Here is a 17604-nt window from a genome sequence, read left to right as displayed (position 1 = left end):
CTTTCTTCGCTCAGCGCTTTGCATGTCTGAACTAGCGAACGGGAAAGACAGCGGTGCGGTGGGATGAGTTGCTGATTCCAGGTAGCTCTACCGACCCGTCCTCTTCGTCGGTCCGTGCCCCTCCTCCTTGAGCCGCTGCGCCTTGACGAAACCGGCGACCGATGGCAGCCTGTAAAGGATGCCGAGGGTCAGTCAAGAGAAGAACAGGAAGAAAAGAGACCGAGCGGCACGCACCTGTCTGGCTGATCGCGCACGTAGTACATCTGTGCCCGCCTCGCCGCCTTGAGCACAGGCTTCCTCCGAATGACCGTTCCGTCCCTGTTCTTGATAACCGGTCCGCTCCTCGTCGCGCGCTGGACAATCTTGATGCTCTTGACGAGCGGGCTGAAGACCTTGAACACCTGCTCGACGTGGAGCCTCCCGACGAGCGTCCGGAGTCGGATCGAGAGATCGCGTCCCTCATGCCGCCTACGAATGCCGATCAAGACGCCCGAGTAGAGCGATGTACTCGGCTTTGGGTTTTCGGGGGTGGGAGCCGTCGCGTAGGTCTCGATCGTGAGGATCGATCCGGGCCGGAGGCGCTGCTTGTCGCGGCGGGAGAAGAGGGGCATCCAGACCTTGGCTTTGGGGTGCTGCGCCGTCATGAGGTGGTTGAGGGTGCAGAGGAGGTTGTGCTTCTGCGGGAGCTTGCCATCTGGCCGCACCGAGAGGTCGCGCGGAGGCGGGATAACTTGCACGTTGGAGGAGAAAGGGTACGAGGCGGTTACTGCGACGGCGCGGGCGGTCGAAGCGGTCGAAAAGAGTCGGGACGATGAGGCGGCGAGGGGGGTCGAGGACGACGCGAGGGAGACTCGCGCGAGGCGGGTGGCAAGCTTGTCCATTCTGTGCAGCGTCAAGAAGCCCAGCCGAGCTCTCTCGACCCTTTCTAGCGAGTTGGCGAGTGTGATAGGAGCAGGAGCAGCTTGCTCGCAGGTCTGGCGGCAGCTCTTCTCGCCTCGCTCGTCTGCTTGCTCTGTTGCGCGTGCTTGCCCGCCAGAAAGACTCACAGACTGCTGTTGACCAGGTACGCACGCTCGAAATGCGCCGCGAGACGTGGGACACGCTCGCTCACCGCACGCGTTCTTCCACAGCAGCAACGCTCCCTCTCCTCGCCCACACCCACCGCCAGATGCAGTAGACTGGACACACACACGCTCACACAGCCACTTGACGACACGAGACACGACTGCAAGCTCGCCAGATGGCGTCCTCGCCGAGTTACCACCGCGCAGCTCCACCCGCATCTCGCGCCTCTCCCAGCCCACACTCGCCGTTCTTTGCGCCGCCAGAGCGTTCCAACTCGTCGGCGAGCGCATTCTCGTTCGGACAGCCCGCGAGCGAGTCGTTCACCCTCAACTCGGAGGATCACCGCTTCTCGCCCTCGCTCGCCTCGTCCTTCGGCGCCGTCAGCAGCGCACGGCCGTACCCGACACTCGAGCAACGCTCCTTCCGCGATTCGTCGCTGACGGGCGACGTCGTCGTGCCGCGCGACGAGCGTCAGAACAGCCTGAGTGCCAGCATGCGAGGCGGTCAGGCGGGAGCGATTGGAGAAGGTCGCAAGTCGAGCGTTGGAGCGATTGGTGATGGTCGCAAAATCACACCATCGTCCACGCCAGCGGTCGAGCGCAGGGAGGAGGAGCTTTTGTTGGGATTGCCGAGCGGGATCTTCGACGCAAACGGCTCGCTCGCAGCGCCTGGGTCTTCGAATGGCGCGGCATCCGAGCAGGGACAGAAGAGCCGGCCTTCATCCTTTATTCTCGACGTCTTGCCGCAGACGAGGGAGAGGAGCGGACCGCCAACGCCGTCTCTTTCGCTCGATGGCGTCTCGCAGCCTGCACCGACTGTCGGCGTCGATTTCCACACCCTCCCTTCGCCTCACTCGCTTGCGCCTTCGACCTACCTGAACCAGACCGCCGCATCCTCCACCGCCTCCCTTTCTCTCTCTTCCAGCGGCCACAACCTCTTCACCAATTCCTCGCGTACATCGTCGCCCGGGCCGCTCGACAACAACGGCCTCTCCTTTGAGACACTCGCCACAAAGGTCAACACGCTCGAAGGCACCGTCTCAGGCTTGTCGAACCTGATCGCAACCGAGTTTCGCTCCTTGCGGGAAGAGGTCGGCCTCCTGCGCTCCCTCGTCTTCCAGCAACAGCAGAACCAGCCGTCTTCGGCGGCGATGGGCGCTCGCGGCTCAGTGGAACGACCAGGCGCCGAGTCTCCCGTCCTTACACTCCGCTCGCCGTCGCCTCACCCGCCGCCAGCCTTTGCGCAACCCATTCCCCTCTCCCGCCCCTCCTTCACCGCCTCGAGCGCGTCACTCCTTGCGCAGCCCGCAACCTCGCCGGGCGCCATCTCACCTCGTTCCGCTGCAGGCGGCTTCTTCGGCGCCGACCTCGAACGCCAGCCGTCGCAGTCGAACGAGAACAGCACTGTCGCCGACCAGCTCAAGGATGAGCAGATCAAGCTCCTCACGGCGCAGGTCAACTCGCTTTCGACGACTGTCTCGCATCTCCTCGCCAACCCCGGACTCGCAGCGGCCGCAGCGTCGCCGACCGGTCACGCACCGATGAGGGGCATGTCGCTCCCGCTCGGGTCGCCGGCGCTGGGTCTCTCTGGCTCCGCAACAGGACTCGGAATCGGCGGTGGAAACGGTCCTGTAGGAGGATCAGGTCGCCCCGCCGCCATGCTTCGTACCGCTTCGGGAAGCGGCCTTGCGCGCACGGCTAGCATGCGCAGTGCGTCCGCCAGCGGTCCTTCGGGACTGCCGAACGGCTCGATGGACGTCAACTCTGTCACATCGGCTTCGGCGTGGGACGGCGGGATGAGCTCGCCTATGATCGGTTCGGGTCCTGGAGGAGCGAGTCCGATGTTGGGCAGCAACCCGCCTGGAAGCTTGGGCAGCAAGTGGGAGGTCTTGGGCGTGGGAAATGACCTGTTCCGCGCAGTCGCCAAGTACGGGTGCGCGACTGTGATCCTCTCTTTCCGTCGGGGCAGGAGCTGACCTTCGGACCCGCGCAGACTCGGCCCGCCTACGAAGATCCAGGGCAAGGCCATCCCGGCAGTCGTCCGCGGTCAGGACGTCGTCGCGCAGGCCCCGGCGATCCAGGAGCGCATCCAGTGCTACGTCGTCCCAGCGATCCAGCTAGTCTACACCCACGCAAACCTCGCGGCTCAGCTCGCTGCGGCCGAAGGCACGGCACCGACGTCGCCAGGTGTGCAGGTCGTCATCGTCACCGCAACGGTCGACCAGGCTGCGCAGGCTCAGCGTCTCGCCGTTGGACTCGGCAGTGGACTCGGGATCAGGACTTCGCTCTGCGTTGGCTCGAGCCACGACATCCAGTCCGAGCTGCAGACCCTCCTCAAGGCGCCGCCACACATCCTCGTTGGCACGCCGCAGAAGTTGCTCGACCTCTTCTCGCTTCGCACCTTGCCGACCGCCTCGATCCGCCTCCTCGCCATCGACGAGACCGATCAGCTCATCGCACGCAACCTCTCCGACCACGTCATCAACATCGCTCGCCTCTTGCCTGCGACCATCACTGTCCCCGTCTCGTCAGGCGGCGGCTTCACGGCTTCGTCGCCTGTGATGAGCCGCACGCCTCTTCCCGGCAGCAACGGAGGCTTCGACTCGCCCTTCTCGGCGCCCATGTCTCGCTTCGGCAGCACGGGCGGACCGACGTCGTCGCAAGGCGGACCTCCCCCGACGCTCTCGACTGTCGAGCGCCAGATGGCCATCTTCAGCTGCACCGTCCCGCAGGACGTGCTCAACTTTGCGACGAGCATGCAGCTGAAGGAGCCCGTCAAGGTGCTCGTCAGGAGGGAGAACGCAGAAGGAGGAGGCGCGAGTCCGAGCATGCGCAGCGCCAAGCACTTTTACATGTGAGTTGCGTGTCCGGCGAGCTGGATGCGCTGAGCTTGTGCTGACCCTCGCTTACTGCTCCCGTAGGTACCTCGCCGTCGCCTCGAATCCCGCCGCGCAGAGCAAGGCTCCCGGTGCCGGTCGCCACGAAGCCAGCGGCTCGCGCGAGTGGAAGCTCGAGGCGCTCGCCGACTTCTGCGAGGACTCGAACTTTGAGCACGCCGTTATCTTCGCCTCGTCGCTCGAGTCGGTCGAGGCCGTCACGTACAAGCTCGGCAACCGCGCGATCGACGCGCTCGCGCTGCACTCGGAGATGGGCCCCTCGGCTCGCCAACAGACCATCGCCAAGTTCCGCTCGCTCGCGCCGAACCGTCCCGGTCTCTCGTCGAAGCGCGTCCTCGTCGTCTACGACGCCTTGAGCAAGTCACTCAGCGACGTCGGGCAGGTCCCGCTCGTCATCAACTTTGACATGCCGAGGGCCGTGGAGGACTACGTTCACCGGTGCGTCGCCACTTCCTCGCAGCGAATGCAGATCGCCTGCTGACTCACCTGCGTTTCCAGGATTGCCTGCGCGTCCGGCCATAACAAGAACAGCATGGTCCTCAACGTCGTCACGCCGAACGAGGTCGATTTGCTCCGCTCAATCGAATCCTTCTTCCGCGTTACGATCCGCGAGCTTCCGCCCAACTTTGCGTCCGTCTAGATCCGTCGCAACCTTCACCTCGCCTTTTCGCCTCATTCGTCTTGGGCCTTTCCGACACCATCCCGCTGTAGCACCTCGCATGTCTCTACGCCTTGTCTGTGCGGTACCCACGCAGCCATACCATGTCTCCTCACCGGACCACCGAACCCCTCGTAGCATCCGCAACCCCCTTCCCCTCGCATTTGTCCTCATTTCCCCCTGCAAGGTATCGGTAACGTTCTCTCGGCGCATGGAGTGCGGCGCAGAACCATTGCGATCAAGGGAGAGCCGTCTCTCGCTTCGGAGTTCGAGAGCGGACAAGGTGCAAGCGGACGACGGAGGACATGGTTACAAGGAGAACGAGGCAGGCGCGGGGGGAGGTATACAGCACTGAAACATGCTTCTTTATGCAGACGTCTTCTGCTTCTTGGCCGCGGGCTCGTCTCCAGCCTCGGAGCCGTTCTGCGACTTGTGCTCGGCGAGGAGCTCGTCGAAGCGTGCGGGTTGGCGGAGTCCGAGAGCGCCGCTCGAGACGTGCTTGTGGTAGACACGGAGGACGGTGTCGACGTCGTCCATGCTCTGCGTGCGGACGTCGGCGAGCTCCTTGATCTGAGGGCGAGATAGAGAAGGGAGAGTCAGCGAAGGCGTACAGCGAGTTTCACCGGCGCGATAGGCTCGACACGCTCTTGCGCATGCTGATAGAGCAAGTCACGGTGCGCCGAAAGCGGGGGAACAACTGACCTTGGCGGTGACGTCCTTGACCTGCTCGTCGGTCAACTCGAGCTCGAGCTGCTCGACACGCGACTTGACGGCGTTCCATCCAGTCAGGCGCGAACCGATGTCGATGTAGCGCGACATGCCAAAGTCTTCGGGCTTGAGGATTTCGTACGTCGACGGGTTCGCGAGTATCGCCTTGGCGTGAATTCCTGCTTTGTGGGTGAAAGCACAAAAGCCGGTGATAGGGTTGTTAAACGGAACGGACACCTAATGTGCCCGAACCATTTAACAACCCCACCGTCAGTAACGCAGCAGCAACGGGTCGAGGCGGCAGGGACGCACCTGGACGGCGTCGGCGACCAAGTTCTCGACTTCGCGGAGCATGGCGAGGTTGTACTTGCTCTTGCAATATTCCGGATTTACCACATACTATTTGAGCGTGTAGAGCGTCAGCGAAGGCGTCCGGGATGTCCCAGAGGCCGTGGGAGAGGTCCAGCGCCCGCCGGAGCGAAGGACCGCCTCCTTCGTCTCCGCCTCGGTCCAAAGCCGTCTCCGCGGCACAAGTGGATCACACGCAACTCACCATGCGGGCAATGAGGCCTCCGAGGGTCGTAATGCCGTTGCGCTCGCCGATTCCGAGGACCGAGGTGTCGATGTGGGTCGCGCCGGCCTCGAGTGCGCAGAAGGCGTTGGCGACGGCGCAACCGCTGTCGTCGTGGAAGTGGCACTCGATGTCGCACGAGACGACGCCGCGGAGGGTGCGGACGAGCTCGTAGACCTGGCGCGGGTTGGCGCAGCCGACGGTGTCGGCGATTCCGACGCGGTTGACGCCAATCTTGTCGACGGCGCGGTAGATGGACAAGAGGTCGACGAGGTCGGAGCGGAACGAGTCCTCGGACGAGAAGCGGACCTCGATGCCCTTGCTCTTGACAAACTCGATGACCTCGATCGCGCTCTTGATGATGTAGGTGATGTCCTTGCCGTGCGAGTACTTGCGCAAGAACGACGACGTGCCAATGACGATGTCGACGCCGTCAACACCTGCAAGCGCGCCCCCCAAGTCAGCGCACTATCTCCTCGCCGTAGCTCTTCCTCGCCGTCAAACGCACCGGTCTCGACAGCGATGCGGGCGTCGTCCATGTGGCAGCGGATGTGGGTCAAGATCTTAGACTTGAGGCCCATCTGGCAGATCCTCTTGCAGTCCTCGCGCGACTGCTCCGAGGCGGCGGGCGAGGTGAGCTCGATGTACTCGACGCCAAAGTCCGAGAGCGCCTGGGCGATCTTCATCTTGGTCTCGGTGTCGAAGAAGGCATTGGCAAACTGCTCGCCCTCTGCGTGCGTGCGGGAGCGGGTGTCAGCCAACCCGCTTGCCATGACCTATCTCCCCGCGGACCCGGCGACGCCGCTCGCTCGTCTCGACGACGCCGTGAAGGGCTGTGAAGCGCACCTCGCAGAGTCGACTCGATGATCTTCCAGTTCGAGACCTGTTTGCGCCAGCCAGGAGCAGGTCAGCACGCCCGCCGAAAAGCCCGTCCACATCTGCCGAGTCGAGTCGAGATGACATGCTCCGACGCACGTTGGAGAGGAAGTCGCTGGCCCTGGGCGCGTACGGATTGTGCTGGGGCGTCGTGCCGTTCTTGGCAGCGACGACCTCTGGCTGGCTCGGGGCGTGAGTGTCGACGGGGGTGAACTCTGGCGGGACGGCGCCCTCGGTCGTAGGGACGGGCGCCGGGTCGGCAGAGGTGGACGCAGCAGACGGGCACATTTCTGAGTGTATCTCGCAGGCAGCTGGAAGACGGACAGCGAGAGAGACTTGAGGAGACGAGACGAGGTGGAGGGTCTTCACAAATTCACAACTTGACTCCTTTCGCTTGACAAGGATTACAATTGCTAATCCAGCCCAGTGCATGACTCTCTAGGCGTGCAACTACGCAAGCACTGGCAGCTCTGCTTCGTCGACGAGAGCGAGCGAATGACGGCAGTATCGCGAGCGAGGAAAAGATTGCAAGTGCGGAGGGAGAGAAGGGAAGACTCGACGGTAAAGGCCCTACGAATACGGACAGCGTGAAAAGAGAAAGAGCATCCAACCACAACGCAAGAGAGACCACCGCCTGCTCAGTCAGCGTACTGTGCAGACGAGGGAGGATCGTCAGCTCGTGAAGTGGCACAAGGTGGAAAGGGTGAACGCACCAACACGAGTTTTGCGCCGCTCCGCACCCACCGCTCGAGGTCCTCGTCGTTCTCGAGCATGATCAGCCGCGCGCCGCCCGCCATGACGATCTGCGACCCAGCCGTCGGCGCAACCGAACCCACCTCTTCCCGGTACCGCAGGTGCGTGACGTCGCTCCCGAGCCGTTCGCGGACCTTGTCGAGCAGCGCAGGGTGCGAGACGGTCGGCGGGACGCGGATCGCGATCAGGTCGTCCGTGTTGCGGTGGAAGATCTTGATCTTGATGAACGGGACGCCCTGATTCGCGTTGCCCATCGGCGGCAGTGCCGGCTGCGACGGCCCGTCGTAGTAGCCCTGCTGCTGCTGCTGCTGCTGGTACGGGTGTTGACCTGTGAATGGGAACGGAGTCAGCTCAGACGAAAGGAGAAAACGACCGCACAAACGCACCGTTGTAACCCTGCTGCTGCGACTGACGCTGCTGCCCGCCATACTGCCCGCCATTGAGCGACATCCGTCCCATCTGGTCCGCAACGTCCGCGCCATACCCCTGCTGCTGCTGGCCACCGCTGGACCCTCTCGGTCCTCCGCTCCGCCCGTCCATCTGGTCGAGGTAGTCCACAACCTCTCCATACTGGTTCTCCATTCCACCCTGACTCGGCACCGGACTCGGCTCTGCGCTGAACTGCACATTCCCGGGCGTCACCTCAACGTCTCCCGCCCTCGGGACGAGGAACTCGTACATGAGTCCCGAACCGCGAATGTGTTCGGGCAGTGCGCACAGGTCGGCGAGGTAGATGGACAAGTCGTGAACGCGTTGTGCGCAGACGACTTCGTCTTCGTAGTCGGTCGGGCCGGGCATCATCGGCAAGATGCGTTCTGTTCGCCCGTCGTCGCCCGGGGCGCGTCCCGCCTCGACAGGGAACTCGGCCATCAGCGCGACTTGGAAGTCGAAAAAGTCTTGGTAGAGGCGGTACAGGACGAGCGAGGCGCCCGTCGAGAAGAACGCGCGCAGGTGGAACCAGAACGAGCCCTCCTCTTGGTGGAACGACTCGACCGACGCAGACGTGACGAGGCCGTACTGCCTTCGCTCGCGCGAGTACGAGTACCGCTGCTCGCAACCGTCGTCGTAGCCCTGCTGGTCGTGCGGCTGGTCGTGAGGGCTTGTCGGGGATTGATACGGCTGCGGATGTTGCTGCTGCTGATGCGAGTCGTACGAGGCGTACTGGTCGGGAGGATGTGCTGCGGAGGAGGCGGAGGTCGAGGCGGCAGAAGTCGAGGCGAGGGCAGAGGGCTGGTTGCTGAAGTCGAAGCGCCCGAGCGGGATCGACGCCTGCTTGTACTCGGCCGTCATCTTCTTCCACTCCTCGACCTTGGGCACCACCGCGCTTCGTATTAGCTCCTCGACATTCTCGACAGGCTTGCCCGTCGCCATGTCCTGGATCTCGACGAACGTGACGGGTATCAGGCCCGGTCCGCCCAGTCGCCCGATTGGTTTCGCGACGAACCACTCGTGGTTCGACTGCGCGATGACGATGATCGGCTCGCCCTTCTTTGCGTCGAGCTCGTCTGGCCGTTCGGCGACAAAGTCGTATTGGACGACGCCGTAGAGGGGTTGGTGCTTCGCGGCGGGTTGGGACGGTGGTCGTGCGCCGCTCGATGTGCTGCCGGCAGGAGAGGTGGGAGAGGATGCTGCGCCGTAGGGACTGGCGGAGGCGGACTTGGTCGAACTGCTGTTGGCGCCGACCGCTGCCGGAGCGCCCGGTTTCCAGCTCCCGCCTCCTGCGATAGGCCCTTGCGAGCCCGACTTCCCACTGCTCATGCTCCCGCTCGACAGCTTCTTCGCCTGCTGGCCCTGCATCGCCGTCTCCCTCACGTTCCGCCCCAGCACCTGGAAGTGATCCGCCGGGACGAGTCCTCGCGCATTCGTCACCGGGTTCGACGCATCGAACCAGTCTTCGCCTCCCTCGTCACTGACCACATGGAAGAAGTCGCCGACGTTGAAGCTGAGTTCTTGAGGGGTTTGGGCGCGGTAGGCTGTTGTCGCGCGGATGACGAGTTTTGGAGGTGGAGGGGCGGCGGTAGGGCGTTGCGCGAGTGCTTGCGCTGCAGGGATACCGTTCTTGGTCACTGAGCCGGGCGCAGGCGCACCGATGCGGTCCTTGTTGAGGGATCGCCGAATGCCTTTCATTCGGGAAGGTGGAAAGCGAGAAGATGAGAAGGCGACGAGCTGGCGGGGAGGTCAAGAGGGGTGGCTGCAGAAGGTCGCTTGGTTATCTGTAAGCTCGAGAAAGAGGCGCAGCCCGCCCAGGAGGTGTGGCACGCACGACGAGGACGAGCGGAGGAAGGGGGCGAAGCGCGATCAACACGCAGCGCGGGCGGGTTGGTGAAGCTGTAGGGTGTATGTGCGAGGTCAGAAAGCGTCTCACCACCCTCTGCACGGTGAACGGCGACTCACCACGTCCGCGAGACTGACGAGACAAGGCAGGTGGATGTATGAGGGCGGGTCGCGAGTTGGCAAGCGAAGTGGGCGCAAGGCGTGGCGCAGGAGAGCACGGTCGCAGCTATAGAGAATCCAAGCGAGCAGGCAGCGTCCACAGCGAGCTTTGTGGGCGACAGCGTCGAGTCCAAGGTGCGCCAAACAAGGGAACTTCGAACTTCCCTCCTCTCGCACTTTGTGTCGTCGACTGGCACGGCTCAGCCTGGGCAAACTGGTTGCAAGCCACGATCGGATAGCGCCGGAGAGGACGAGTCGAGCACGACAGGCGCAAGCGGAGCGAGCCACCCTCCCAGTATAGTGACCAGCCTCTCTTCCCGCCCGCGAGTCGAGTGAAAAGGTCAACCGGTTGCAGGTGCGAAAGAGGGTATCGGGCGGATACATGGGCGCGTGAGAACGAATTGGCGAGAGGTATGATGCTGTGCGAGAGTCGGAACGGGAGGGTATGGAGGAGAGCGGCGGACGAAAGTCGTCGAGTTCATGCCTCGAGACCCCTGACCCAGCTTGCGAGGTCGGCCGGCGGCTGTCGTTCGCGGCTTCGACGGATCCAGCCGTGCGAGAGAAGCGCCTGCGGGCCCGGACGAGTCGCCGGGTCTTTGTCGAGGCTGCGAATCGAGCAGGTCAGCCTGGGGGGTTTGGGAGGTCCACCGCGACTTGGCTCACCAGACCTGAATGAAGTTGCGGAAGGCGTTGGTGTACTTGATGCCGATGGCGGGCTCGTCGGGGATCGCAACGGCGTCCATCTTGAGAAGGTAAGTCAGGAGCTCGATGGGGCCGTTGAGCGGCGCTTCGCCTTCCGCAGGGAACGGGAAGCGGTTCAAGGCGACCTCGAGGACGGTGACCGCCATCGACCAGACATCCGAGTTGATTCTGCAGAACGACAAAGTCAGCCGAGTCCCGCCTCTGCAATTCTAGTGGTCGACGCACGAGTACTGTCCGCCTCGAATGCGCTCTGGCGAGAGGTAGAACGTGGTGCCGACGAATGTGCCAGCGAAACTGTTGACGAGCTCGCCCGAGACGCCAAAGTCGCACAGCTTGATGAGTCCGTCTTGCGTGACCAGCACATTTGACGGCTTGATGTCGCGGTGGATGATCTTCTGATCGTGCAGGTAGACGAGTCCTTCGAGAATCTTCGCAGCAGGGTGTAAGCAGACCGCAGAAGGGGTGAGAAGCTGCCGTACTCACCGATTCCGCGATCTTTCCCAGCACCTTCTCCCCGGTCCGCCAGCCTTTCTCCTGCACCTTTTTATACAGCCGTTCGAGACTGCCAGCCTCGCAAAACTCCATGCAAATGGCGATTTGGGTGTTGTTCTGCGTGAAAGGAACGTCAGCAGGCGATCGCTCGGCGGAAAAGACAGTACTCACTGCTTCGAGGTAGGCGCCGTAGTACTGCACGATATTCGGGTGCGTGCAGTCGCGCATGAAGAGGAGCTCGCGAAGGTGCTGCTTGTGTAACTTGGGGTTCGGCGACGTCGTGATAGTCTGCCGGCGGGAGAGTTAACCTGGCATTGCGAGAGAGAGAGAGGGAAGCGGGCGCACCTTCCTCGCCATGACGATTCCCGTAGGCTTGTGCAGCACCTTGCGCACTTCTCCGCTAGCTCCCTCGCCAAGCCTGCCCAGGTCCTCGAGTGTCGGGGGCGAGATGTCCAACGCGTCCTCCTCTTCCTCCTCGTCCTCGGTCCCGCTGAGACCGCTCTCGTATCCAGACTGGGCGAAGGACGTCGAACCGAGTGCTGGCGAAGACAGCGGCGACGCTCGATGGCTCCCTCCGCCGCCGACGCCGAGAGCAGCCTGGACATGCTCGCCGTAGAGACCGAGTCGAGGCGCGAGACTGGATGACCCGCCCGCCTCGCCCGTCGAGAGCGGCGGCGAGAGGTGTGTCGCTCCCTTTGCCTGTAAGCTTCCAGCCTCGTTATTGAAGCTGGGCCTGCGACTCGCGACCCTGCTATTGCTCCGCGCTCGCCTCGTCCTGCCGCTCAACTCGTCCTCCAATCCGGGCGGTGGCCCCTTGATCACATTCAGCAGTTCGTCTGCCATCCGTTCTTGCTCGCCTGCCGCCCACGGCCGATGCGCCGAGGCTTCATCGTCCTCGTCGAACTCGGAGTCAGACTCGGAGGGCCCGTTCAGCGCGGACGAGTAGTGCGAGGGTCCTTGTTTGGGGATGGCGAGCGAGAGGGAAGCCAGTCCATCGGTCACGGCGGCGAGCTTGAGCGCTGGGCGTCCCGAGGGCGCTGGAGCGGGTTGATCGGAACGAGGTGAAGCGGGGGCGAGCGAGAGCTTGGGAGGTGCGGGTCGAGAGGGGACAGCGGGTGGTGTGTCTGCTCCTGGCAGCTGTAGCTTCAGCGGTGACCTCGAGGGCCGCTTGGGCGGGAGGACCGCCGACCCTGACATGGCGGACGAAGCGAGAGAAGTGGACGAGGACGGCTCGCAAGGGTCAACTCGCTAGAAAGGCGCAAACTCGCTCGACAGACTCTGTACTACATGGTCATTATACTGCAAGGCTCGGGAACGAGTGATCCCCTTTTGTACGGCTGGCAAATCAAGCCTTCGAAGCATCGACACCCTCAGCAGGCCAAGTCCAGCCAAACTTGTCTTCCCGGTTGCCCGCCTGGATACCGGTGAGCTCGGCAAGAACTATGGAGGCAGAGGCCGTCAATAAGGAGGAGCAGAGGTAAGCCTGAAGCGCCCACGCACGCTTGAGAGTGTTCGGCCCTGCGTTCTGGCCGTCTCCGAGGCTGACCTTCTGCAGCGCGCCGCCAGGAGCGGTGTAGGTGATCGATCGAACGGGTGTAATGGCCTGCAGAAGATGCGTAAGCGAGAGCGGGTTGTTGAGAGGAGGGGATGAACGCACCGCAGCGGTTCCGCAAGCAAAGACCTCCTCGAGCGTGCCGTCGACGACCTCCTGGAATTTGAGAGGGCGGTGCTCAATGTTCCAGCCGAACGACTTCGCGATGTCCATCAAGGACTTGGTCGTGACCGAGCGGAGAATCGACTCGCTCTTCGGAACGACGAGAGTCGGGGTAGAGTCGGGGGAAGAAGCCTTCTTGAAGGCGGCAAAGTTCGACGTAGAGAACTCTGCATAGCGAAGACGGTCAAGACTGGTTCGGCGATACGAGGGAAGCGATTCCAAGCGCACCGTCAACGAAAGTGCGGGTCTTCGAGTCGAGGTGGAGAGTGATAGGGTAGCCGTTCTTCTTCGCCTGCGCCATGTGGCGGAGAACGGGACCGTAGTTGCCAGCGAGCTTGTATGTGCCAGTTCCCTGAGGAGCGGCGCGATCAAAGTCCTCGATGACGAAGGCGTCGACAGCGGGAGCCTTGCCGCCTGCGGAGCCGTAGAGACTGCCGGTCTGAGTGACGTAGACGATGAAGGTGAACTCGCTGGGGGCGACGAGGGCGAGCTGGGCGCCGCTGTAGACGCAAGAGGTGGATCAGTTCCGCCTTTCCGAGACGCCGAGACGACCGCATCCTCCGCCTAACTCCACCTCGACGACTCAGTGCATCCAAAACGCACCTGGCAAAGTACAGGGGCCGCAGGTACATCGAGCCGGCGCTGCCGTGAGGAGCATGGGGCGGGACGAGGTGAAGGTTCTTCGCGACAGCCTTGTGGCACGCCTCGAGGAACATCTCCTCTGGGACCTCGGGCATCGAGATGGCGGCTGCCGAGTAGTTCATGCGAGCGGCATTCTCCTGCGGCCGGAAGAGCTTGACCTGGCCGTCCTCGTGCCGGAACGCCTTCAAACCCTCGAAGCAAGAGGCACCGTAGTTCAGCGCGACCGAGCCGACTGTTGCGGGATCTAGTCAGCGATGTTTCCCAACTGCTCAGGACCATCCTACGCACCGTGCAGCTTGACATAAGGCTCCTCAACCCATTCCGCTGCTCCCCACTGCCCATCCTTGTTCACGTACTTGACGTAGCCAGCAGTCGGATAGAGGTCAAATGCGAGCTGCGAACGCGACAGAGGCGCTGTCAGTCCAGCCGCGCTGCTCTCGCAGGCGCCGGAGTGGAGGGGGTTCGTCGAGCGGGAAGGACGTACCTTGCTCCAGTCGAAGTCGGAGGTGGGCGGGACGACTTGGGGAGCCATTTCGAAGTCTAGCAAGGTCAGGCGAGCGAGGCAGACGATGTGAGGCGAGAGGAAGAGCGCAAAGGAAGCCCCGCTCCCGGGTCGTCTTGCCGACGACGACGGAGTCAACGGCGAGAGTCAGAGAAGCGGCTGTGGCTGGGCGACTGCGGTCGTAGGAGGCTCTCTGGCATGAGTTCGGAACGAAGCAAGCGTCGGCGGTACGGAAGAAACCCAAGTTGCAAGGCAAGGCGCAAGACACAGACGCGGCACGCAGACAACAACAGACGGGTAGGAGAGGAGTACAAGAGATGTCCTGTAAGTCGGCGGGTACGTTGGCGAGAGGCGGAGGCGGTGTGAAGGCGCTCGTAGTATTCTCCTCGTCCTCGTTCTTCACTTCGACGTCGCCAAGGCGTTGACCGCATCCGAGAGCTCGCTGTCGAGCTTGTTGACGAGCGCAGTGATGACGTTGTCCTTGTCGAGCTTGTCGACAATGCGCGTCGCCTCCTCCAGCTTGCGGTCCCGCTCCTCCTGCCTCGCGCGTTTGCGCTCCTGCGGCGACATGTCCTGGGAGATCTTGGCGGCGGGAATGGGCTTGCGGAGCGAGGCAACGCGGTCGGCGACGCGCTCCTTCGTGTTGTAGGCCCAGTGCCGGAGAATGTGGGCGACCTCGGCACGGGCGGCGCACATCTTGCCGACTGCGCGAAGAATCGCTCAGTCTCAATTATTGACAGCCTCGCGACTGTGAGGGGTCACGACTCACGCTTGAACTCGATCGACTTCTCCAACGGGACGTCGTCATCCGTATCGGATTCAGAAGAGTCTTCGGAGCGCGGGATCGGCTGGAGCTTGTCGCGGTCGTATTTCGGGCCCTGCGCACGAGCATACGGAAGCGTGAGCGCGTGGGAGCCGTGGACTAGAGCTGAGACGTACAGATACCGTGAAGAGGTAGAAGGAGTGACGGGCCTTGCCCATCGAGCAGGCCTCTGCAGAACAACCATCAGCCTCGAGCGACAAGGTCATGGTGGACCGCAACGCACCGCAAGGATCGCCCTTCGAGTCTTTGTTCAGCTCTTCCATGTCCATGCTCGGCCGCGCTTCGAGCGCCTTCCGGAATCTCGGCTGCGAGCGGAAAGCGGGGCAGAGTCAGCGTGTGAATAAAGCGAGCGCAAGCGATGAGGACGCACCTTCCAAGCTGAAGACGTAACCAAGCTGTTGAGATGTCCGGCCAAGTGCTCGTTGATGCGGTGTACCGCCGTCCTGAACTCCTCGTCAGCGGCGAGCCAGTCGCGGTCCGGGTCGATCACGAGGTGGACGAGGTAGAGGAGGTACGTCTTGAGGTAGTAGCGCAAGCCTTGCATCTGGCCTCGGATGGACTCGCGGAACTCTTCGACAAACTTGTTGCCGTCCGGGTTCTCCTCCTCCACAATGAAGGAGTCGCCACCCGACGAGGTCGAGTCGGTGTCGGGACTGCCAGACGAGTCGGAACTCGAGTCGGAGGACGGAGAGTGCTCAGTGTCGCCCATGAAACGAGGGGAGCTGCGCTTCGTGCGAGCAGGTTTGCGGGCGGTAGGTGGCGGAGCCTCGTCGTCCGAGTCGAGCACAATCGCCTTGTTCTTCGCTTGTTTCTCTGCGACGAGAGCGACAGTCAGCGCACTCGCAGAGCCGTTAGAAAGGAAAGGAGAATGCACGTTCGCGCGCAGCCTTGAGACTCGCAAACTTGCCGACCCCGCTCTTGCGCGACCTGAAGCGCTCCTCAAAGACAGTCTGCTCGTCGAGGATCTCGAGGTCGTTCATGTCCTCGTCCTCGTCGTCCTCGCCCGAGTCAGAGTCGTCCGAGCGCTTCTGGCGCCGCCTCTTCCGCCGCGCCTTCTCCTTGCGCGCCTCTGCCTCCTTCCTCGCCTTGGCCTTCTGTCGCGCTCGACTTTTCGCCGACACGCCCGTTATGTCGTCGTTCTCCGAGTCCGACGCGAGGAGTTCGCGCTGGATCGCCTTGCGCGACGTTGCGCTCACCGCCTTGCCCTTGCCCTTCTTCCTCCTCCGATCTCCCAATTCGTCCGACTCGTTCGCCGCCTCCTCATCCTCGGACTCAACGGCGCGCTCCTTGCCCTTCCCCTTCCCCTTCGCCCTCACCCTCGCGTTCCTCGCCCTCCGCCTATCCCTCTCCTCTTCGTCCTCGTCCGTAGGCGTATCATACTCGACAACCTCATCGTCAACGACAAAGTCGAATCCCTCGCTGTCCTCATCCGCACTCCTGCGATCCCTGACGCCCTGACTAAGCGCAACAAGTTTGCGCTTCGTATCGACTTTGCGGCGCTTGCCGTCCTTGCCCTTTTTGCCCGAATCGCGCAAGGCGCTCTTGTTCAGCCGGTCTTCGCGCTGTGAGCGGATACGTCGGTTCGAGGCGGCGATGGTGGCGGGTACGGCGAGGGAGTCGGAGTCGGAGTCGGAAGCGGCGGAGGAAGAAGCGGCTGAGGAGGAAGTCGAAGGCGAACGGGCGCGCTTCTTGCCCTTGTCCTGCACCACAGCTTTCCCTTTCCCCTTGCCCCTCGGCGAGACAGCCACCTCGTCGCTGCTGCTACCGTCGCTGTCGAGCTGGATAGGCGTGACCTTGCGAGCAGGCGCTTTCCCCTTCGTCGCCGAGCCGGGGAGTCGCTTCTTCGGATCGACGTAGATGATGACGCCCTCGAAGACGGAGGGGGAGCGGTAGCGCTTGGATGGAGAGGCGAGGCGGTTCGAGAGGTGGTCGAGAGGGGAAGGGGGAGGTTTCGCGGCGGCGGCGGAAGTCGAGGCGACGGGCGCTTTCGGAGTGGTAGCGCGCTGTGAGACCGAAGTGGAAGTCTCGACGTTCGACAGGCCAGCAGACAGCCGCGAACTCACCTCGTCCTCCTCGTCACTGCTCAGGACAATCCGGGGCGTCGACTTCGCGCGGCTCGGCGAGGACGGCAGCTTGACTCGCTGTGGATCCCTCTCATCCTCCTGCGCCGTGCCTTCGTCCTCCTCCTGCGAGCCCTCATCCTCCTCGACCAACTCGACCCGCTCCTCGAGTTCCGGCTCGTCCTCATCCTCGCTCACCTCCTGTCCATGGTCGACGATCCTCCCGTCCTCCATCTGCTCTGTCCAAGTCGGCTTGTGGTGCTTCTCCGCGCTGCGCTGGGCGAGTTTCATGCGGTCTGCCCGCTTCTGCGAGTCGGGCGAGAGGGAGCGGAAGCGCCGCGCGGGCGACTTGCCAGAGATGGCGACGCTGCCTTCCTGCGTCAGCGAGAGCGTCTTCTGCTTCAGCTGGGACATCGAGCAAATGTGAGCAAGGGGAACAAAGGTCCAATGTCAACGGCGAGGAGGCGAACGCAGCGACAGGAGGAAGCGACCGCCTTGCTTGCTTCTGCCAGAGTCGTACTGCGTTCTGTGCAGTCTCCATGCGACCTCTTCACGCTGTTCAGTATCTCGTAGGATCGCCTGAACGTGCTGAGCATCCCCCTCCTTTGCCTCTTCACTTCCTCGCTCATGCTCGCTCGCGCTCCGCCGCCCGACTTGTGTGCAGCTTCGTAATCCTGTCACGCTCGTTACAACGCTGCCGTACGACGCT

The 17604-nt window shown here is 63.0% G+C and overlaps 7 protein-coding genes across 7 annotated transcripts; 1 reads left to right on the top strand and 6 right to left on the bottom strand.

Moving 5' to 3' along the window:
• Window positions 1-87: 87 nt before the first annotated feature.
• RHTO_06981 (50S ribosomal protein l19) lies at window positions 88-881 on the bottom strand (the record flags this gene model as incomplete). The annotated part of the gene is made up of 2 exons (XM_016420640.1): window positions 88-169; window positions 235-881. 2 exons carry the CDS (start codon window positions 879-881, stop codon window positions 88-90), a joined length of 729 nt encoding a protein of 242 aa, XP_016275041.1.
• A 359-nt stretch (window positions 882-1240) lies between these two features.
• On the top strand, window positions 1241-4601 carry RHTO_06980 (eukaryotic translation initiation factor; the record flags this gene model as incomplete). The annotated part of the gene is made up of 4 exons (XM_016420639.1): window positions 1241-2997; window positions 3058-3918; window positions 3986-4399; window positions 4460-4601. 4 exons carry the CDS (start codon window positions 1241-1243, stop codon window positions 4599-4601), a joined length of 3174 nt encoding a protein of 1057 aa, XP_016275040.1.
• Window positions 4602-4985: 384 nt separating this feature from the next.
• Window positions 4986-7062, bottom strand: RHTO_06979 (homocitrate synthase; the record flags this gene model as incomplete). The annotated part of the gene is made up of 7 exons (XM_016420638.1): window positions 4986-5189; window positions 5322-5564; window positions 5640-5726; window positions 5881-6338; window positions 6407-6628; window positions 6745-6781; window positions 6874-7062. The coding sequence occupies 7 exons, from the start codon at window positions 7060-7062 to the stop codon at window positions 4986-4988; spliced, it is 1440 nt and encodes a 479-aa protein (XP_016275039.1).
• Window positions 7063-7412: 350 nt separating this feature from the next.
• On the bottom strand, window positions 7413-9654 carry RHTO_06978 (bud emergence protein 1; the record flags this gene model as incomplete). The annotated part of the gene is made up of 3 exons (XM_016420637.1): window positions 7413-7424; window positions 7488-7855; window positions 7914-9654. 3 exons carry the CDS (start codon window positions 9652-9654, stop codon window positions 7413-7415), a joined length of 2121 nt encoding a protein of 706 aa, XP_016275038.1.
• Window positions 9655-10438: 784 nt separating this feature from the next.
• RHTO_06977 (mitogen-activated protein kinase kinase) lies at window positions 10439-12351 on the bottom strand (the record flags this gene model as incomplete). The annotated part of the gene is made up of 6 exons (XM_016420636.1): window positions 10439-10565; window positions 10624-10830; window positions 10888-11090; window positions 11146-11271; window positions 11326-11442; window positions 11500-12351. 6 exons carry the CDS (start codon window positions 12349-12351, stop codon window positions 10439-10441), a joined length of 1632 nt encoding a protein of 543 aa, XP_016275037.1.
• A 148-nt stretch (window positions 12352-12499) lies between these two features.
• RHTO_06976 (branched-chain amino acid aminotransferase) lies at window positions 12500-14042 on the bottom strand (the record flags this gene model as incomplete). Its single annotated transcript, XM_016420635.1, has 7 exons — window positions 12500-12594; window positions 12655-12757; window positions 12812-13035; window positions 13097-13368; window positions 13472-13742; window positions 13799-13904; window positions 13995-14042. The coding sequence occupies 7 exons, from the start codon at window positions 14040-14042 to the stop codon at window positions 12500-12502; spliced, it is 1119 nt and encodes a 372-aa protein (XP_016275036.1).
• Window positions 14043-14411: 369 nt separating this feature from the next.
• Window positions 14412-17309, bottom strand: RHTO_06975 (uncharacterized protein; the record flags this gene model as incomplete). The annotated part of the gene is made up of 7 exons (XM_016420634.1): window positions 14412-14716; window positions 14782-14890; window positions 14952-15004; window positions 15059-15140; window positions 15206-15648; window positions 15710-16838; window positions 16899-17309. The coding sequence occupies 7 exons, from the start codon at window positions 17307-17309 to the stop codon at window positions 14412-14414; spliced, it is 2532 nt and encodes an 843-aa protein (XP_016275035.1).
• Window positions 17310-17604: the final 295 nt, after the last annotated feature.

Source organism: Rhodotorula toruloides (assembly GCF_000320785.1).
Source record: "Rhodotorula toruloides NP11 unplaced genomic scaffold Scaffold5, whole genome shotgun sequence".
Taxonomy (NCBI): domain Eukaryota; kingdom Fungi; phylum Basidiomycota; class Microbotryomycetes; order Sporidiobolales; family Sporidiobolaceae; genus Rhodotorula; species Rhodotorula toruloides.
Note: the sequence above shows the minus strand (reverse complement) of the source record. Positions and strands in the feature narration are given on the sequence as shown.